Source organism: Epinephelus lanceolatus, chromosome 5 (assembly GCF_041903045.1).
Source record: "Epinephelus lanceolatus isolate andai-2023 chromosome 5, ASM4190304v1, whole genome shotgun sequence".
NCBI classification, from domain to species: Eukaryota; Metazoa; Chordata; class Actinopteri; order Perciformes; family Serranidae; genus Epinephelus; species Epinephelus lanceolatus.
In genome coordinates this window covers 12,971,780-12,994,880 of record NC_135738.1, presented here as the reverse complement: position 1 = coordinate 12,994,880, position 23,101 = coordinate 12,971,780, and the positions used below count along the sequence as shown (strand labels likewise).

Genomic DNA, 23,101 nt, shown 5'->3' with positions numbered 1-23,101 from the left:
TACAGAGCTGCTGGTCACAGCTAAACAGTAAACCAACCAGTGGGTGTAATGGAGGGTATCTGCACGTATATAATAATAATAATACATTTTATTTATAGAGCGCGTTTCAAAGTACTAAAAGACACTTTACATTAGTTAAAAACGATCATAAAAAAGAATACAGTAAAATACACACAATATTATTCACACCTTAAAAGCTGTTTTGAAAAGATGAGTTTTGTTGAGTTATTTGAACTGGAAGAGGTCAGTGCGGTCTCAAATGTGTTTGGGGAGAGTATTTTAGGGGCATGGGGGCAGCTATGGAGAAGGCTCTGTCGCCCCAGGCTCGGTGCTTGGTCCTGAGTGGTGGAGTCAGGGGGTTGGCATAATATGGGGAATACCTACATCTTTTTCTGTCTGTCTACAGTATATCCACCTATCAGACATGAAGCCATTGGAATATATAGGAGAGTATATTCTCTTCTCCTTGGTAATCTACACAAGTAGTACACCCACCTTATCAACTACCACGACACTACTGAGACTAACCATGAATTTACCCTTCAAACAAGTACTGCCTTTGCTGCTATAACTTGATGTACTGCAGCTTAGATTATTCCTTTGTGTCAGGGGACGGCAACCTTTAATATCAAAAAACCTGTCTGGAGCTGCAAAACATATTTGAGCCTCATAATAAAGGTAACTGTCAACATTACTCATAGATTCAAACAAGTATTAATTGATATGTTTTAGCACAAGGTGGCTAGGTCAGATTAATTGGTGGCTCTAAAATTGGCCATAGGTGCAAATGTGAGCATGAATGTCTGTCTCCATGTGTCAGCCCTGTGATAGTCTGGCGACCTGTCCAGTAGTACCTCGTCTGTCGCACAATGTCAGCTGGGATAGGCTCCAGCCTACATATAAATGAGCCACAATTTGCACTGGGTGACATGTTTCCTCTTTATGAAGAACCTGGGCACTGTCGTTTAATTCAAAACAATCCCAAATACACCCTCCTGCTGTTGTAATCACCAAATTAGTATTAATCCACAGCTGAAAATAGTCCCTAGCAAATGCACCATTTATGTCTGTTTGAGTTACATTCTCTAAAAACTACAGTGCCCAGCTGTTTTAGGAAATGATTAAAGCTTTTTTGAAAATTAAATTATATATCTGTGACTTGTTATTAAAAGTTTATGTCTTCAGTAGGAAAAAAATGTAGTGCAGAGCAGAACAGACAGAGGGGGGAAGTTGGAAAGTATTGACAGACAGATCAAGGCAAAGCTGTATATGAGCTTTTTATGGGATTTGTTGACAATATAATAAAAATACAGATTAATGTCTGACTTATCCTTGAATCCACCGTTCTATTTAAGCCCCGACAACCATTGAGGAAGGCCTCAAAGTCTATTCTAAAACACGAAAAACTTTAAATGTATTCAGTTTGATTCACTAAAGAATGCTCACCTAAAAAATTCAACACCTCTTCCCATGTTTTGTTTAGATCCAAGGAGGCAACTATCCCTCCAGCTTAATTCTATGTCCAAGGAAAAATTAGTCACGCTCCGAGTTTAGCACCTCATCCATTCACGAACACATTTTACCACATCTGCCGGAGCAGATCACTCGTTCGCTCTTACATAAGGCCTCTGTCAATGGGGAACTGCAATGGGCAACCACTGTGGATTCCAGTGCTGCAGGGCTGCCACTTTCCATCAACATCTTCATAATTATCTGTTGACTCTGAGGTTTCCCTACAGTAGGATGGTCTCGTTACATCCAGGGCAGCAGAGTGAGCAGAGCTGTATGAGCTGATCAGACTCAAGGTTAGCTAATTGAGAGCGGGAATGAGGGTCTGAATTTGATCAAAGAATTTAAAGATACGAAACATCTCATGCAGAATTTTACAAATGAGTCAAAATGTGAATTTTTGAAAGACTTTCCTGAGTTAATGGAGACTCTTGTCAAGAAACGCAACTGCTTCAGTTTAAATCTGAGCCCTGGGATCAGCAGAAACATTAAGATAGTCAGGAGGGTCTAAAAAACATAAGCCTTGTCCCCCATTTTTATTGGCTACTTGTAATAATAGTGGTCCAAAACCTGAAGCGTATTGTCCTTTTAGGATTTCTTTGGACACACATGAGGCATAAAGTAAAAATGTGAGCAAATTAAAATGTGCGAATATGTCAGTTTCTCAGACAGCTTGGCTCACCGATGCTCATACATATTTAATACTATAAAAACACATGGCGTGATCCCATGTGGGGTCGAGTGTAAGCTGTCAAATTAATATGTTTTTATGTCTGGGTGTTGACCAAGACACACCACAGTGGTTTAGGGTGAGGAAGAGCTCTCAGAACTCATAACGGCTGATTTCATTTTTACTCTTTAATCTGTTAAATCTTTGCAAATTAAAAACTTTATGTTGTTTGCAAAGATATTCAGTATATTCAGTTACCTCTGGTGGTCAGTAAAATAAAAGATCCAGGACTTTGGCAGGACATAAAGCCAGATGGCCTTGCAGAGTGAAACTGGGCGTGCCAAAGTCTTGCCACAAGCTCAGGCAGTGCCACACGCAGGATGACCACAGACAAAAGAAGAGCCGGCGCTGACCTCCTCTTACCTCCTCAGTTCACTTTTTAATCTAGACATGGCTCAGTAACCCCTCACATAGACTTCAGCGCCAAAATCCCCCAAATTTCACTGAGTTTTTTAGAAATAGTTGAGGTTTCTGTCGGAGCCACGCACCATCTATTGTGTGTTTCATCTACATTTCTGCCATTCTTGATTAAACTTTACGGTTGGAGATGTTCATGTTCACTACACACAGAAATACAAGGAGACACACAGCCAGCATGTGTCTCTATATTTAAGGACTGGAGTCTGATAGGAGCTGGCATGAGGGCCTGGAGAGGTCTAAATCTGGGTGGGGTCGGGGGTAAGGCAGAATACAAAGACAACACTGGAAGATGCTTTGTTGAAAATTTTAGCACCAACAGATCAAAAAGAAGCCTTGTCTATCCCTCGTCTATCTATTTGTGTCTCACTTTCTCAGTCAGACACAAATGTGCATTTAATTCTGTTGTAACAAATACAAAAAAGATTTTCCCAGGACTGAGACATTTTCACGTTTTTTTCTTACACGTCTAAGCTTTTCAGTATGTAGCAGAGATCAGCCTTCAGCCTATGCCCTTTCTTTCTTCTACATCTATCTCTCATGATTAGAGTTGTTTTTATGGGTTAATGATCAATCTATGTAGCTCAGTATGGAGCTAGATTTGTGTCAGTCGCCAAAGGAAAATGTTGGCATTGTATGTTTATGCAAACCACAAATATGTTACATTTGCACATTTCATATGCATCGTATTAATATTTGAATGAATGAATGAATTTATTGGTCGTAACCAAAGGGTAAGGGCTGACTTGGTCGTGTGGAGGTGGAGGGGATGGTGGATGACACTTAGGCTGCAGTACACTGTTTAAGACAAACAAACAACAAAACAGGTGTGAGTTGGCCAGTCGCTGTGTTTCAAGTGGCTTTTTAGACACCAAACATGGGTGTTTTGTAGCAACCCATCGCTGTGTTTCCAGACACTTTAAGGTGCAGTTGTTTTTCCAGTTCAAATTACCCAGGATATCTTTTCGTTATCTGGTTTGAATAAGCCTAACATTGAGTGTCTGGATAATGGGTACTCAACTAGTTCAGTCAACTCTGAGTTTTCCTATTCAGCCACAAGCTTGTTCATGTGAAAGAGGCGGGGTGTTAAATACCAGTGACATCATAAGAATCATATCATGCGAGATGAAACAGTACAGAAAGCGTCTGCGACTGTGAGACAGTAAAATGTCAGTGGTGTGGGATGTAGACGATACTAACAGAAATGTAGAAATACTGAAAGTACTCTCCAGAAAGTCACTGTCGGACAAAACTTAAATTACGTATAGGAAACACTAGGCTACATTTGACATTAGTACAGAGTACGTTTTGCTGTTTAGTTGGATGATGATGAAATTTCTCTGAATATGTCACATTACACATTTTAAAGTAACACCAGACTGTTTCTGCTACTGAAGTAAAGGGTGGAAGTGTAGCCTAGTTGATCACTGATGAGGTCTATCTGACTGAAATGTTGCATTTACAATAATGGTAGCCAGTTAACAGTGTGTGGATTATTTTACTAATAAAAATTAGTAACAATTGTTTTTCCTAGTTCTCATGACACAGATGTCTCCTTATAGTGAGCTGCAGTAACGGAATCAGAGTTTGAAATAACAACACTGTCACTGCGGACTAAGATAAACTTTGAATAAGTTAAATCCTGCTAAAACCACGTGTTTAATGCTGTAAACGATCTCTGTGTTTGTTTGAAGCTCTGTTTTAAAACCAATGGAAACAGAGCTCTGGAACAATGAAATGATTTTACTGATCTATAACAGCATATAGGCTACTCTGACGTAGGTTAGCTGTTTAGCGTAAGTTACCATGGTGATTCATTTTGCTCAGGTCTTTTAAGCTAAAACATGATCTCTTCCTAACCATCACCACGTGGTTTTTGTGCCTAAATATAACCAAACGTTAACCAAAGTTGTTGAAATGTTAATGTCAGTGTGTCCACTACATAGTAATGTATTTAATGCACCATATCCATGAGTTGCAGAAACATACAATGCCATCATTTCGTCTGGCAACTGGTTTGATCTGTCTCTTGTTGACCTATGTCTGTAACCAGTAAGATGCTACATTAATTTCGGCCTCTAATGAACACAAAATCAAATGTATTAGCTAACCAACTGGAGCAATTATAAAAGTGCATTTCTGATAAAGTGCGAGAATATCATAATACACATTATGGTAATTAAGTATAATAACAATTATTCCTACTTGGCTCATTTTCAGCTACAATCTAGGTTTAAAAAATAGCAGAGCACCATAACGTCAGCATGCTGTAATTACTGAGTCATAATGAGTAATGATCAGCAACCCTAAAACATCCCCGAGGACATTTTATAGTCATTTTGAGGCGGTGAAACATCCCACTAATTTCCTCTTTAATAACTGAATTAATCTTGTTAAAATGATGAAACTGACCTCTGTTTCCTCGCTCTTGCCTCGTTGCTCTGGCCTGCGATGTTCCTGGTCAGGAGTGAACACCATGCTGAGGAAGGTGGCTGTGGCAGCGGCCTCCAACCCCCACGTGGAGATCCGTCAGGACGGGGAGCAGTTCTACATCAAGACATCCACCAGTGTGCGCACCACCGAGATCAACTTCCACATCGGTGAAGAATACGACGAGGAGACGGTGGACGGAAGGAAGTGCAGGGTAAAACTGCAAAATCAGATATTTGAACACACACATTCATACTCAGTAAAACTCACAGCTTAAAGGACCAAACTTTTGTGTTTGCAAGTTTGAACTCAAATCACGTAACTTAACATATTTGCTAACAATTTTTCAACTCAACCTACGTAGTTGTTCATTTTTGATTTTTTCCTGCTTTTCCGGCAGTCATTCGCTTTCCATTTCTTAAGTACAATATGAAAATCTATGAGCAGACTATACACGATTTGAATCATGTAAACTATCACAGGGAAAATTTAATTTTTGACATTTCATTTTTGTTGCACTGTAATAAAATTTACTGTAAGACTAAATTAATTTGCACTGCTAATAACAACACATTCTCAGTCCGACCTCATCACATATCAGCGTTTGGTCATGGACTTTCCACATTCACATATGACATCTAAAGTACTCCGGGTGCGTTGGTTGTTGACGTTCTGGTACACCGTGTCAACTTCTGCATGTTCATGCATTGTGTCTTTTCAAAATAAACTTTCGCTTTCACCAGAAATGTACAGTTTGCATACAGTCTCTTTCAAAATAAAAGCATTCCATCGGTACAACACAGCGAATTTATGCTTATTTTCCTTCTACAACAAATGCACGTGGTTACGTTTAGCCAACACTAGCATGTGGTTGGGTTTAGGCAACAAAAGAACAGGGTTTGGCTTAACAATCTCACAGGAAATGAACACTGATTGTTGGTCACCGTTAAATAATAACCAACCAGCCATGCATCATGCTGACCTGAAAGGACAGCTTTTTTGCCTGTGTCTGGCGCTGGAAGTTACAAACCAAGCGGCACTTTTCGACAACTTCGGAGTGAGTCCGGGTTGCAACTGAAGTCAGGACTTCACAACAATACGAAAAAAAAATTTTTGAAGAAACTTTTTTCAGGCAATGGGAGGTGGAAAGTGTAATGCAGAATGCTGAGAGCAGAGAGCGGAGAGTGGACAATGATGAGCGAAACTTGCCAAAAGCAAATTTGTTCTTTTTTTTTTACTGTTAATGTGGAAAACTATGTTAAAAACTATATTAATCATAGCAAAATATTTTCAGTATTTTTACATACTTAAAAACGTGGATGAAGGGGAACTTTAATTGTCTGGATTAGGAATGTGATCACTTCTAAAAATTAAGTCTCAGGGTGCCCATTAGCTCACCCGATGGAGCAGGTGCTGCATGTACAAAGGCTCTGTCCTTGCCACAGCAGCTGTGGGTTTGATTCCAACCCACAGCCCCTTGCTGCATGTCATCCTCTCTTCCCCCCCTTCACGCTAATAAACTGTCCTATTGATTAAAGCAAAAAAAGCCCAAAATATCTTTAAAAAAGATAAATCTCCATGGAATGAATGTAAGTCAATGTAATGTCCTCCTAGTGACAAAAACTAAATGGTGTGTTTGTTTGTGTTATATTAAACATGACTCCCATCTGGTGACAATATCCTGCTTTCCACAAGTTTAGCTGTTAAATTTTAGGATTAGATAGGGGTAAATGTTTGGTTAAAGTTGGGCGAGGCTGCCAGAAAACTGTCAACACTGCGTCTTCAGAAATGACAAAAACAAACTATTGAGTGCGAGGAAAGAGGATAAGAGAAGGTTGAATCAATCAACATCTCAGATTCCTTACAGCACTTCTAATCTTTAAATGTTGTCTTTGATGAAGAGACATCATTAAATATTAACACAATGTTATATACCCTGACATTATAGTGTTCTTTCCAGGAGCCTCAACATTTGAATGATGTTAAAGTGAGTAAACCTGTATTAACAAAGGAAACAGCACTTGAATCCAAAACGTCTACTTAACATCTACAAAATCTAACTGAATGCGTCCTCTAAAACACTTCCACATCATTTGGTATTCTCTGTGTGTTTGTGTGTGTATTAAATGTCTTCAAAGCTATCTGCATGCTATTGTTGAGGAGCGTTGAATAAAAAATTAATACCTCAGTGCAGTCTCATCCATTGGTATCATCCTCACGTCTGTGCGGCTGGATTAAGGGCAGCTTGAGCTGGGATGGATGAGAGTTTCTCTCTGAACCTCTTCAGGCCCCGAGGGAGATTTCTCACATCCTGATAGACAGTCAGAGCTCCTGCACAGGTTTGAAAATAAGGCAGAGACGTTTACTCTGTACATTTTTTATTTTTCAGGAACATCAAAGTCTTTCGAAACTCTTGGAACTTATTCCAAAGTCTGCTAAAATACTTGTAAAATGTCAAAGAGACAATTAAGTAATGATGCAAATTATAAACAGTAAAGTAACACATAAAGTCTGGTCTGACAAAAAGGCTACGCCTGTTAGATGTAATAAGAGTGAGCTGGTGTCCTTAGAGACATCTGATATTATCTACACACAGAGACAGTTACATCATCTGTGTAATAAAGATGCAGGTTGTATAATTAAATAGTTGAAAAGTGTTGGAGGCGGTTTGACTGTTGAGCCTGATAATCTTTTTCTTTCTTACCTCATTAAATTTATTTCTGTATGTATTGGCCACCTCTTGATGTCACGTACAGTACATTGTAACATATTTTAAGTACGTCTGAGTCTCGGGGGAAGATAAAACATCAATTATTCCTTATCTTTTACAGAGCAGAGGAGGTGTTTCATCTTCATATCCTCCTGAGACCTTGTGTCCTCATATGAGGACATTAAATCTTGGGTTTATTTGACCTTATACTTCATTCTGCTCAACTCAGGCCTGTTGTCTTCGTTTGTGGACACTTCTTTGTGCCATCTAGTGGCAGAAAGAGCACAATACACTAATCCATGGGAAACAAGATGGCAGCCATCTCTGCCAAGTCAGTCTGCAGCAAATTTAATGATTGAAACTTGTTTATTTATGATTAATTACATTTGTAATTTGATATGCCACTGATATGCAATATGACCTATTTTAGCAACGGTGACAAGATAAGACACTGTTTATCAGAAAGTACTTGTTTGAAGACAGGACATTAAAACTTTAATATCATCTCATTTGAGGACATTGGGACTTTACTATTGTCTCCTCTGAGACTTTATTATTGTCTCATTTAAGGACATTGGGACTTTATTATCGTTTCATTTGAGACTTAGTTATCTTCTCGTTAAAGGACATTGAGACTTCATTGTCATTTCATTTGAGGACAGTGAGACTTTAGTTTCATCTTGTTTGAGAGCATAAGGACTTTATTATTGTTTCATTTGGGGAAATTGAGACTTTATTATCATTTTATTTGAGGACATTTGGACTTTAATATCGTCTTGTTTGAGACTTTATTGTTTTTACCTTTAAGGACATTCAGACTTAATTATCGTCTCATTTGAGGACATTGGGACTCAATTATTCTCTTATTTGAAGGCACTGAGACTTTAATATCGTCACATTTGAGACTTCCTTCTCTTCTGGTTTAAGGACATTGAGACTTTATTGTTTTCTCGTTTGAGCACATTGAGACTTTATTGTTTTTACCTTTGAGGACATTCGGACTTAATTATCATTTCATTTGAGGACATTGGGACTTAATCATTCTCTTATTTGAGAACACTGGGACTTCGTCTCATTTGAGGACATTAGGACTTTACTATTGTCTCCTTTGAGACTTTATTATTGTCTCGTTTAATGACATTGGGACTTTATTATCGTTTCATTTGAGGACATTGGGATTTTATTATCTTCTTGTTTGAGACTTCGTTATCTTCTCGTTCGACATTGAGATTTTGTTTTCTCGTTTAAGGACATTGAGACTTTATTACTGTCTTATTTGAGAATACTGCGACTTCAATATTCTCTTATTTGAGGACATTGGGACTTTAATATTGTCTCATTTGAGACTTAGTTATCTTCTCGTTAAAGGACATTGAGACTTTATTATCATATCATTTGAGGACAGTGAGACTTTAGTTTCATCTTGTTTGAGAGCATAAAGACTTTATTATTGTTTCATTTGGGGGAAATTGAGACTTTTTTATCATTTTATTTGAGGACATAAGGACTTTAATATTGTCTCATTTGAGACTTTATTGTTTTTTCCTTTAAGGACATTGGGACTTAATTATCATTTCATTTGAGGACAGTTAGACTTTATCAGTGTCTTCTTTGATAACACTGGGACTTAATTATTCTCTTATTTGAAGGCGCTGAGACTTTAATATTGTCTCATTTGAGACTTCCTTATCTTCTGGCTTAAGGACATTCGGACTTAATTATTGTTTCATTTGAGGACATTGGGACTTTAATGTGGTCTCGTTTGAGACTTTATTATTTTCTTGTTTAAGGACATTGGGAGTTAATTATCGTTTCATTTGTGGACATTGGGACTTAATTATTCTCTTATTTGAGAACACTGGGACTTCGTCTCATTTGAGGACATTGGGACATAATTATTGGCTTATTTGAGGACAGTGACACTTAATATCGTCTCATTTGAGACTTCGTTGTCTTCTCGTTTAAGGACATTGAAACTTTATTGTTTTCTCATTTAAGGACATTGGGACTTAGTTATTGTTTCATTTGAGGAAATTGGGACTTTAATATTCTCTCATTTGAGACTTCGTTATCTTCTCGTTTAAGGACATTGAAACTTTATTGTTTTCTCGTTTAGGGACATTGGGACTTAATTATCGTTTCATTTGGGGACATTGGGACTTTATTATCATCTGATTTGAGGACAGTTGGACTTAATTATTGTCTTGTTTGTGGACAGTGAGACTTTATTATCGTTGACAATATTTAGTTGTTTTATACTTATCAGGTCCTGCTGACCCCAAATAGCTAGGAGAAATTTAAAATACATACCAAACAAAAGTTTGTGTCTCACTAGGCTACAATAATCTCTAACTTAAAGCTTTTCCATGTGTATGTTGTAAATTCAGCTGTCTCACTGCGTTCACTGAGTCAGCACTGCAGATTTGAAGAGCATTTAGAGACGAGATGTCGTGACAGAAACACGCTGCCTCTGAATCACTTTAGGTAATGAGATATATTTGCATTAATGCTCCGGAGGCTGACATCTGTTTATCTTCCTTCCTGCTTAGCAACTGTTGTCTGAGCTGCAGAGGAGAAGAGCGTTGTTTGGTATCAGTGAGGATACACAGTGGGTAAACAACATTAACATGTAATCCAGTGTTTCCCTCTCACACAATGGACAAAACATGACAGGGGACACATATATAAGAAGCAGCTCATTAACTCACAACAGTTCTCTCATTCTAGTCGTGTGTAACTTCACTGTGTGGTATATTCAGTATGTTAACATGCACAGTGAAGTCAAGCTACGGTTATAGCTCGACTAGGACATTTAACTGGACTACTGTCCTTGTACCAGTGTATAAACATTTGAGGGGACTCGATTTGTTGACCGAAGTATGTCCGACTTCGCTACAATGGGTGACGATACACCCCCTTTCAGTTTGTTAGTATTGGACCTTTTTCCGGTTGAGCTATTACGTCACAGACCAAACAATCAACAAATGAGTTAACAACAGTTGGCTAGCGGCAAACTGGTACCATGGCAGACAAATTTACAGCTCTGTACACATCATCAATCTAAAAATGTACGGCTCTGGATTTAGATTTCGCCATGTTGTTACCGGCTTCTTCTTCTTCTGTTACACATTTAATACTTTCGACTGAGCACGGTGTCACTCCGAAGTCATCGAAACCCGGCACTTGGGCAGTGACTTGCAGCGTCAGAAACCAATGAAAAAAGGAGTCCTTTAACGTCAGTATGATACACGGCCAGTTGCCATTATAGTTTAATGGCGCTCAGCGGCGTCAGGGGCAAAACGTGGTGGGACAAGAACGAAAGTTAAGGCGGCGAAAGTCCAAGTGGGGCGGGTGGGAGCTGTGGTGTAGTCAAGCCACCCCCCTCGACCGACACTCACCCAAGAGAGCGGTGTTCCCATCCTGTAAGATTCTAAAGCCAAACCCTGTTCTTTTTTCCTAAACCTAACCAGGTGTTTTTGTTGTTGTCACATTGTTTTACTGTCATAGTGCTTTTATTTTGAAAGAGACTGTATGTAAACAGTAAATTTCCTGTGAAAACAGGAATCTTGAAAGAAGAGAACTTGACACAGTGTCCCAGAACAGCCAGGGTATCTTGCACGTCATATGTGATTTGATTTGATTTGAAAATCTTTATTGTCCCCTAAGGGCAATTTGGTTTGCAACAGAAGTTAAAACACACAATCTTACAGTATCTCACACTGCAGAGAATGCATACATCCAGATACCCTAGACACAATACAAATAAATAAATACATGTAAATACACAGAGTCAGCACAATTCAAGGGTGCATCATTCCCATCAAGCTTGCCTACAGCTTGTTTAAAAAAGGAATGGCTGTTGGGTCAAAGGATTTAAGGTACCGATTTGATTTGGCCTTGCAAGTGAAAGTGTACCTTCTCTTAGACGGGAGAAGCTGAAACTCTGCTGGATGAGAGGGTTTGCCAGAATGGCCTTTGCCCTCTGCGTGGCTCTGGTTTTAAAAACAAAGTCAAGGTCATTCAGACTCATGCCGATAGTTTTTTGGCAGAGTTTGACAATATTCCTCAGCTTGTTTTTATTTGAGATGCTGAGGTTACCAAACCAACAGATCATAGCAAAGGTTAAAATGGACTCAATAAAAGAAGAGTAAAACATTTTAAGAAGCTTTTTGTCAACATTAAAACACCTCAGTTTCCTCGGATAAAATAACCTTTGATCTGCCTTTCTACAGATGGCATCTGAGTTGGTCTCAAAGGACAGTTTGTCATCCAGGATGGTGCCTAGATATTTGTACTGACTGACTATTTCTACAGCTTTACCATTAGCAAAGGTTTGGGCTGTGACAGGTGGATTCTTACGAAAATCAAGAATCATGTCTTTTGTTTTTGAGACATTAAGATGCAGATAAGAATCATTACACCATCCAACAAAATAGTCAAAGACAGGACCATGTCCATCCTCATGATCCTGCAGAAGGCTTACAAGCACGGAATCATCTGCAAATTTTATGATGAACCTTGAGTCAAACATACTCTTACAGTCATTAGTGTAAAGCATGAACAATAAAGGTGACAGAACACACCCCTGAGGCGAGCCTGTGGAGCACAGCAGTACAGAGTATCAATGACACGAGTTCTCTGCGGTCTTGCTGTCAGAAAATCAACTAGCCAACATATGGTTCCAAAATCAATGCTGGGTATTTTTGAAAGCCTGTGAGCAAGAACATAAGGCTGCATGCAGTTAAAGGCTGATGAAAAATCAGCAAAGCACAGGCGTGCATGTGTCTTCCTACCCTCAAGGTACCTGACAACTAAATTCAACAGTGTTGCCACAGCATCCTCCACCCCTTTCCTGGGTTGATAGGCAAATTGGAGTGGATCAACCACTGCCTGTGTCATAGAACGTAAACTCTTCTTCACTAAGCGCTCAAAACTCTTCATCACCACTGACGTGAGGGCCACAGGACGATAGTCGTTTAATATCTTTGGTGAGGGGACCTTTGCCACTGGGACAATAATGGATTCTTTCCACAATGAGGGAACTTTGTTAAGTGACAAAGACTGCTGAAAGATAAATGCAAAGATTCCACTTAAGAATGGGGCACAACATTTAAGCAGACGGCCACTAATGCCATCTGGCCCCTGACTTTTCCTTGCATTAGTCTTTTCAAAAGTGCTCCACACACTGATTTCATCAATCTGAATCTGACTGCTTACTGGGGCAGCCCTGAATATGGAAAGTTCATCAGAAAAGTCAATTGAATCAAATCTCAAATAAAATTGGTTTAATTCTTCTGCCAGGGTGGAGTCAGCTCTGTCAGCATTAGACACTCTTTTTTTCCTGTCCTGAATTCCCACCATAGATTTGATTCCTTTCCACGCAGAACGAGAATTACCAGCCATAAGTTCATCTTGGACTTGTCCTTGTACTGCATTTTAGCCAGCTTAATTTCCCTTTTCACTAATTTATGTGCTTCTTTTTGTTGAGTGATGTCTCCTTGATAATAAGCCACCTTTTTCTTATTGAGAGAATTCTTTAGGGATCTACTGACCCAAGGCTTATTATTGGGATACACTGTGATTGACTTTCTTGGAAGAATCATTTCTTCACAGAAGGTAATGTAGCTCACCACTGTGTGGGTCAGTTCATCTAAATCGGTACAAGAGTCTTTAAAAACATCCCAATTAGTACTCTGCAAACAACCATTCAATTCAGGAATAGCACTCTCTGTCCACAGAGCAACTTCTTTGCGCTCAACTTTCCCCTTCTTGAGGGTCGGCTGGTAGACAGGAGCAAGCAGGACACAGTTATGGTCCGAAGAGCCAAGTGGAGCCAGTGGAAAAGATTTAAAAGCCCCCTTTATAGTGCCATAGCACAGGTCCAGTGTTTTCCCATGTCGCGTTGGACATTTTACATACTGGTACAGATAGCCAAAATGCTTTTTCAGACTGCAAGTGTTAAAATCACCAAGAATAAAATGTGGGGCATCGGGGCAAATACCTTGCAATTGGTGCACAAGTTTAGCAATGGAGGACGCTGCTTCTGCCATATTAGCTCTGGGATGTATATAAACCACAGACAAAAATACTTGTGGAATTTCCCGTGGCAGATAAAATGGGCGCAGTGAGACAGATAAGAGTTCAATGTGGGGACTACATATAGATTCTCTTACTTTGACAGTCTTGCACCAGCGAGAATTAACATACAAGCACACGCCCCCTCCCAGTGATTTGCCGGTGATCTGTGCGTCACGATCAAGCCTGTACGGCTGACCAAAGCTGTCAATTTCAAAATCCTGATTCTGATCATAATCCTTAAGCCAGGTCTCAGTCAGAGCAATCACACAGGCATGCCTGTACTCCGGGATGTGCTTCACGTTCGCTTGGAGCTCGTCCACTTTACTCCTCAAAGACTGCACATTGCCGAAGACAATTGAGGGGAGTGGCAAGCGGTGGAGTCCGAGTCTCCGCAGGCGCTGACGGACACCTCCTCTCCGGCCTCGCTTCCTCGTTTGTACCGCTGTCTGCTGCTGACAGCCTCCGGCTTTGTGGAGCGTTGTATGCCTCGCCCACGCCGATGTCAGCCGACCCGGACGACAACCTCCAACCCGGTCCCTCCGGATCTCTGGCGGAATGCCATCAAGTGAGATCGCCGCCACTGAACTGTTGCAGCGGATAAGAAAATCACGGCTGTACATGAGCCTGTGCGACCGGTTGCTCCGGTGGAAGTTGAAAGCAGTCCCGATGGCAATCAGGTTTAGGAAAAAGGCGCCCATAAAATCCATGATGAGTATTAAACTCGAGTATTAAAAATAAATAAATAACAGGTACACGGTTAAAACCAGTTAAGAAAACTCCGGTTAAAACCACTTAAAACCACAGTTTCCACACAAGACACTCATTCATTCTCACACACTGCTGCTGCGTGTCGCCATGACCTGGATGTGGAAAGTCCATGACCAAACATCAATATGTGAGGACTGAGGATATGTTGGCTCTGCAGGTAGATATAAACAGCTCATTCTATGGTAACAAAAGCACAAAAATTCTTAGTTTTAGGAGTTTATACACTAATGAAAACATAGTTATGAATATTATACACCATGTCTTCAATTAGATGCCCCTTAATTCTACACACTGGACCTTTAAGTTGTTTTAAGTTTGTTTGTTTTTTTATTGGATCTAGATTGAAAATGTAGTTATCAGTAATAATTGATTACAGTCTCGAAGTTGGGGATGGTCATGGGTCTTTTATGATCCAGAATTTCTCTAATATTCTAACATTAAAAATCTCCATGAGGGAGAAAATGCTTCAGGTCTTTTCTAACAGCTGTGTTAGTCAGAAATATACAATCTCCCAATTTCAGCCCAGTTGCCAGAAGAAAATGTTGGCATTGTATGTTTCTGCAAACCACAAACATGTTGAATTTTTAGGTTTCATAAGTATTTTATAAAAAGTGGCTTAGTATGAACTGACTTTGTCATCGGGAGGTGGAGGGGATGACGGATGGTCTGACACCTTGGCAAGATACCTGCCATGCTAAAGACCACTGCTCAAGACCAGCAAACAACAAAACTGGTTGTTTGTAGTGATCTGCTGTTATGTATCTACTGAGAACAGCGCCATGAAAAGCCAAAACATGGCTGCTTTTTCAAATGAGATTTTTGTGGGTTTTGTGCCTTAATCATCCAAACATCAACCACAATGTTGTTGAAGCATGAAGAAATGTAAAGTTTCAACATATCTGCTACATAGTAGTGTGCTTCTTCATAATTACGTAGGGTATTTGTTGTTACGTGTATCTATAAAAGTAACATAGCCATAGTTTGCGATTGGGTAGCCAATTTTGGGGTGACGTGGGGTGTATGAGGAGGCTGCAACATGTGGACTTGAGGGTATGAAATGGTCTAACACGACTAACCAAAGGCAATGTAGAAGAAACATGGTACAAACGTGCAATTTAAAGAGAAAAAAAAGTTGGTTAGGATACATTTTCCTTGCTAAAGGACACATCAGCAGGACAGCTCAGTCTCATAAATTAGCAAACCACCCTGCCATCCACAGGTGCACAGAATAATACTTGAGAAAAGGAGTTTGAAATAGTGAGCGCTGTGCTGCAATATGCTCATCCATCTGTATGTACAAACTTTCCCTAAAGAACAGGCTGCAGTGGCTGTTGCACTGCAGCAGAGGAGAGTTGCGTAACCGATGCAGGATGAGGAGTTGACAGTCACTGTGAAGTTGAGTTTCTCTAACCACTGGAGGAATTTGGGGTTTCACGGATGAGATCAGTCATATTTTTTTAAGGCAAAAAGCAGTCCATAGCCTTGAGCGTGTATTAACCTAACGTTGTAATAGTAGGATTAATGTCGATCTCTACAGTTGAAAGGTTTTATTGAAAAATAATGATTTATTACGGAAAAATGATTTAAAAATGAACCCTCAGATTTCATGTGGTGGATACTGCAATAAATCTTTTACTCATAGAACAACAATAAAACTTCAAAGCTGGAGGACTGAAGCATTTTAGAAAAGGTGTATTTTAACATTATATTACTTAGGTTGTTTTTGTTATCTGATATTTTAATCTCTTATATACTGTAAATGTGATGTGCATTAACACGTATAACATTTTAAATCACAGGTGAAGATTTTTTTTTTCTAAAGAGTGTAATTGACCCTTTGCTAAGTCCTGCCCACGAACGCAGACTGTCCGATCATAACGTAGCATCAGGCCGGCTTAGACCAGGGTCCAACAACACAGCTGTGCTTCATTGACCCTAATGCAATCGTTTCAGATTTCCTTCATTTTCAGGCTGGTTTTGTGGATTTGGAGCTAAATGTTGTGCCTGGGGCACGTCATCTATTAATGATACTCGTTACCCAGGTGCTGGCAGCAGCACGGGGGCGAAGCCAAACACCGTTTATCTGCACGCACTGTGATGCCACACAGCTGGTTCAATATCAGTGAAGTTTCACATTGTATCTAGACGTGAATCCATGACCAAACGTCAATACATGATGAGGTTGGAGTGAGAATGTGTTGGACGAGCATGCTGCTTCTTTCTACTCCTTTTCCGACATGAAATGTTCATTTATGTTTCTCGTTGTAAGTCTGTTCATGATTTATTGTTTGTCTCTGTTTTGTGTTTTTTTTCTACAATATATTCTTTTTTATTTTAGAATTATTACCATTTTTTTGAATGTTCTAAATAAATAAATCAAATCAAAAAGATATCCTGCCAAAAAGGACCAATCTTAGGACAAAACATCTTAGGATACATTTTGTTCATCTTTTCTTTGGAATTCAAATAAACACAAGAAGTTTGTGCTCTAATAAAAAAAAAAAGGGATCAGCACTCAGTGAATAATCCTCCTAAGCCCTATGATAAGCTGTTATGGCAAGGCTTAACTATACAGACCCGTGAGCAGTGATAACTAACATGTCTTTGGGGTCATCGGGTGGGAACCTCCTTTCACCGGTGTTTCGTGTAGTTAGTCCCACGACACCTCCAGGAGGCTAGACAGTGATCTCTGGCGTCCCAGAGACACTCCCCTAATGCCAGGTCTCACTGCTCCCCACACTAACCGAACAACCTCCTTTACCTTACCTATACTACCACAGAGGAGGTAGACCCAGGGAAGGAAGCCTTGTTAGGCTATCACACTCCCCCGCCGGGTTAGGCTGTACAGTCTACCTCCCCAGGACGAGCCCTCACAACAATGACACCTCCAGGAGGCTGGACAGTGATCTCAGCCCAAACAACACTGCCAACTTCAACCAAGCCCAGGCTTTGTTTATGCGAGCTCCAGGCAGAAGCAATGCTGATACTACCTTTACTAGCACATTCACCATACTCTATTTCACACGCTACATAGCATGACTACAATGTAAGCTAAAGTTAAAGGAGACAAATGAACTCACAGGATCAGCAAACACACTCACTTTGCAGCATGGTCTCAAACAAAATGGATTCAAATAGGCCACTCCCACACTTAAATAACCTTCCTCTTCCTGGATTTCCTTCTTACTTACACATGGCTTTCTCAGCCCAAACAGCACTGCCATCTTCAACCAAACCCAGGCTCCATACATGCGAGCTCCAGGCAGAAGCAATGCTGATACTAGCTTTCCTGTCACATTCACCATACTCTATTTCACACACTACATAGCATAACTGCAATATAAGCTAAAGTTAAAGGAGCTAACTGGACTTACAGGATCAGCAAGCACACTCACCTTGCCGCATGGCCTCAAACAAAATGGATTCCAATAGGCCACTCCCACACTTAAATGCTTCCTCTTCCTGGATTTCTCCTGACAGGAAGTGGATCTCTCCACCTGATCTCAAGGAGTTATGTGCCCTGCTTAGTAGTTCCCCCTGCTGGCCCCCAGCTGACATTATTTCTTCTGTAATAGATAAACTGGCTGCATTTAATTGCTTCATCTGACATTTCCCTCACTGTCTTCCTCAAATTCTGTCCCCGCACTCCGAGTTCCCCCAGGAGTGAGACAGTTGATCTTGCTATGAATCCCCTACACCCCACTTCCACTGGACAAATCCTAGTCTTCCATCCTCGCTGCTCAGCTTCTGCTCCTAAGTCTGCATATCTAAGCTTTTTTCTTTCATAGGCTTCTTCCACTGAATCTTCCCAAGGAACTGTCAGCTCAATGAAATAAACTATCTGTTGTCTCACTGACCACAACACTAAGTCAGGCCTCTGCCTGGTACAGACTATTTCCTGAGGAACAACAAGCTTTCCCCCTAAATCTACTTGCATTTCCCAATCACAAGCACCTTCTAGGCGGCCACACCCTTGCCTCCTCACTAACTTATCCCTTCTGTATTTCTCTCCCTCACGGACAAACTGAATTACTAAGCCCCTATCCTTAACACCTTCTGAATTCACCTGTCTTCGTTTCCCTTCGATACCTGCAGCTAAACATTTCAACACCTGATTATGTCGCCATGTATATCGGCCTTGTGACAAGCTAACTTTACAGCCTGACAAAATATGCTTTAAAGTTGCGGTACGTGAACACAATGGGCATGATGGGTCCTCATTTACCCACAGTTTTAGGTTCTGGGGGGTTGGTAACACATCGTATGTAGCCCCTACCAGGAATCTAATACGATTCTCCTCCATACTCCACAGGTCCCTCCAACTAAGCTTCCTCTTCTCTACACTTTCCCAATTCAACCACTGTCCCTGTTTAGCCTGGGCCACTACCTTTGCACCCCTTACTATCTCTTCCTGTCTGCGTATCTGTTCTACAACCAGCTTTCTTTTATCTTTGAGGCCTGCTGTATTCCATACCGGTTTACCTGAGCCAAGCCCCAGGCCTCCCCGGCCAAACTGAACATTACCTACAATCTCTGCATGTCTAAGAGCTGCCTCTGCCTCCTGAACTGCCGATCTTGGGTTCCACTTCCTCCCCTTGGTTGGATTTGGAACCACACTCCTAACTACCACGTCCTTACTCCCAGATAACAAGAGCTCTGTCCTGACCTTGGTACATTTAAATTCCTCTGTTAAACTAGATACTGGCAGCTGAAGTATCCCTTTTCCATACAATGCAACACTACTTAGGCACCTAGGAGCGCCCAACCACTTCCTAATGTAGGAGCTAACCGACCTTTCCATTCTCTCCACAACAGATATTGGAATTTCATAAACTGACAATGGCCACATTAACCTAGGATATAGCCCAAATTGCAAACACCACAACTTCAACTTTCCTGGAAGTTCTGATTTATCTATTCTATCCAATCCTTCAGCCACATCTTTTCTAAATTTCACCACCTGTTCCTTATCATTCAACTCTACATTGTACCACCTACCTAAGCTCTTTACTGACTTTTCCCTAATTGTTGGGATGTCCTCATCATCTATGACAAACTTCCTATCACTTAACTTCCCTCTACATATCGAGATGCTTCTAGATTTACTAGGCTTGATTTTCATGCTGGCCCACTTGAGGTTCTTATTTACCTTCTCTAGTAGCCTCTTTGTACATGGCATTGTTGTGGTCACCAGTGTCATGTCATCCATGTAAGCCCTAACTGGTGGAAGATGCAACCCATTCTGCCGTCTCTCCCCACCTACCACCCACTTAGAAGCCCTGATGATTACTTCCATTGCCATAGTAAATGCTAATGGAGAAATTGTACACCCTGCCATGATGCCTATTTCTAGCCTCTGCCAACCTGTTGTGAAACCTGCTGTACTTAGACACAACCTAATATCCTGAAAATATGCTTTCACTAAGTTAACAACTACCTGTGGCACTCTGAAGTAGTCAAACGCACTCCAAATGAGGCTGTGCGGTACTGAACCAAACGCATTTGCAAGATCTAAAAATATTACATGTAGGTCCCTTTTGTTAATCTTCGCTGCCTGAATCTGGTGCCAGATCATGCTAGTATGCTCTAAACACCCTGAAAAACCTGGTATTCCTGCCTTCTGCACCATGGTATCTATTAAGTTATTCCTTTCTAAGTAGCTAGCTAGTCTCTGCGCTACTACACTAAAGAAAATCTTCCCCTCCACATTCAAGAGAGAAATCATCCGGAACTGGCTAAGGTCCACAGACTCCTTCTCCTTAGGAATGAGGACACCCCCTGCCCTACGCCATGCTCTTGGTATAATTTGTTTTTCCCAAACTATTCTTAGCTGTTTCCACAAAAATTTAAGGGTATCAGGCACACTTTTATAAACCCGGTAGGGGACTCCATTAGGCCCTGGGGCCGAAGAAGCCTTTGCACGCCTGACCACCTCCTGAACTTCCTTCCACCTAGGTGGCCTGACATCCATCTCATGCTCTATCCCTCCTAATGGAGGGATATCAGGTGGGAAACCTATTATCCTATTCTTCTCCAAATCTGAATACGTGTTTCTCAAATATTCTTCAACCTCTAACCTTTCTGCTTTAAGTTGCCCTCCCTTTTCCTGGCTGAACAATCCTTTAACAAACTTAAAAGGGTCCCTGAAAAAACCTGTCCTAGCATATTCCTTCTTCCTCCTCTTTTTCCTGAGATGCTCCGCCCTTCTAAGAACTGCTAGCCTGCTTCTCAACTCCTCTTGCAACACCTTAATTCCCTCCCTTTCTTCTTCTGTAGCCTTTTTCCACTGCTTTCTTAACTGTCTCCTTTCCTTGACTAACTTCTCTATTTCTCTCTGCCGCCTAGACTTACCTGACTGTACCCTCTCACTCCTCTTTCTCTCATGCACCCCAAACCTCTCTACACCATATGAATACATTATATCTCCCATCTTTTCTAACCTTTGTATTGCATTTCCTCTAAGCCTACTCAAGATTACTGACAAGTCTCTATTAACTATCTCCCATTCTTTACTGTCATTTGCTCTAGGCCATCTAACTCTAACCTTTTGCTCCATAGTTCTTTCTCTGGCTAGCATACTGGCCTCAGTGTCACCTGCATCCTCTCTTACTACCCCCTCCTCCTCAGTGGCAGCGTTACTGATATCCTGCGAACTGTGGTTTTCTACCTGCCGCTGGACTTCATCCGACTGACTCGATTGACTTCTTAGGAAGTACTGATCAATGCGGCTACTCTGCCCTTTCTTTGCCACACACTTCTTCTTTCCCTGATGAGTTCTGAGGCCTTTCACTGATGTTACTTTCTGCCAACCGCAAGGACAAACCTGAAGCATCTTGTTCTCAACTATGCTACTTTTGCCCTCTACAGATGCGCTCACTTTGCCCTGAGTGCTGCTAATTCTAGCACTGGTGGATAGGTCCGTGCCCCTATCCTTCACTGAGTCACCGGTCCAAGTCATAGTCGTGTCCTTTCCAATGTCTGTTACCGTGTAATCCACCTGTGAGTCATCTTCCACCCCTGCTCTCGCTGACTCTTGGGGTATTTTCCCTATGTTGGCTGTAGCTAATTTTGGTTGTAATAAGGCTGCTAGGCCTCACCACTGCTACCATGGGTTGCTAACCCATGCCAGCACCGCTGGGGTCTTTTCCCTCCTGTCAGCTGTCTTTCCAAGCGGTCACATGGTCTTTCCCTTGTTGTCAGCTGCCCTATTCACAGCAGTCACTAGCTGGGCTAGTTCTGAATTCAAATAAACACAAGAAGTTTGTGCTCTAATAAAAAAAAAAAAAAAAAAAAGTTTCTATAATGTTTTTATGCATGGCTGTAAACTGAATCAACTCCAGTCAACCATCTTTCAACTTGATGGTTAAAGCAGCCACCGTGCCAAATTGTCCTTGAGCGAGACACTTCATCTCTCGTAGTTGCAGGGCGGCTGCTCTGACCACACAAACAACACAAACTCCTTAATAAAAACAAAAAAATGAAGCTTCTCTTCCAAAATGGCGGAAATGTTTCTGATTCTTCACTTAAATGTAAAACAGAAAATTCACTTTCCCCAAAAACAATTCTTTGGCATCAGAGAGTAATAATATTCATGCTTGCGAAGAGGAAATAATGCACATAGTGAGGGGAAAATGTGAAATAGTGTACATGCACTACATTAAGTCAATACAAGTCGGCCAAAAGCCTGAGAAATAGGAGATATTTGTTTTCTAGAAACCACAATGCCATTCTGGATATGTGCAGTGGAGAATTCATTAAGTGTTTGATCTGTGTGTATTCTGTCTTACGTGTACATCAAAACAGCATACGGTCGGATAGGGCTTGTAAAATTCAAAGATGCTTCAACAGCTTTCAATATATGTGTTTGTCCTTACCTTTTATTTTATGGTGTGATCTACATGTTGCAGAGAAGGAGGGCAGACATGACCTATTTCAGATCCCAGGAGACAGTGTGGCTCCTTCTGTCTGTGCCCTGGGGCATGCTGGGTACTGGGCAGGGCTAGACGGCTCACAGTGGCTTTTTCACCACATGACGCCTGAAGTGGACTTGTCACCACACATTTGCCACATCCACTTGTTTGGGTTTGAGCATCAGCATCACAGAAGGTGTCAAGACAGTGATGTGTTTTGTCTCTGTGCTGCAGCAAAACCAGGTTTAAATTTAAAAACTGCCTCTAAGGTTAAAGAGGCTTCAAGCTATTGTTAAGTTGTTTGTATCCACACTGAGCAGATAATATTTTTTTGTCGTCTGTCCTTCCAGTGCTTCCAAAACTGCTGAAATAAATAAAAAGATATATCAGCAAGTGGCTATTGCGCTGAGTTTTAGTGTGCAGCATACCTCTTCCTTATTATGGATTCCAACTGATCGTGTGTTTCACCGCTGCAGAGCAGGCTGGAGGGGGAAAGTACCTGAAACAAACAAACAAACAAACAAACAAAGTGAAGATAGCTGCAGTAAA

General features: G+C 40.9%; 1 protein-coding gene across 1 annotated transcript in view; it reads left to right on the top strand.

The window, feature by feature from the left end:
• crabp1a (cellular retinoic acid binding protein 1a) overlaps positions 1-23,101 on the top strand; it is a 41,368-nt gene that overhangs the window by 1,613 nt on the left and 16,654 nt on the right. Inside the window, exon 2 of the mRNA XM_033634433.2 lies at positions 5,122-5,300. Coding sequence (XP_033490324.1) covers positions 5,122-5,300 — 179 coding nt within the window. The remainder of the gene's footprint in view (positions 1-5,121; positions 5,301-23,101) is intronic.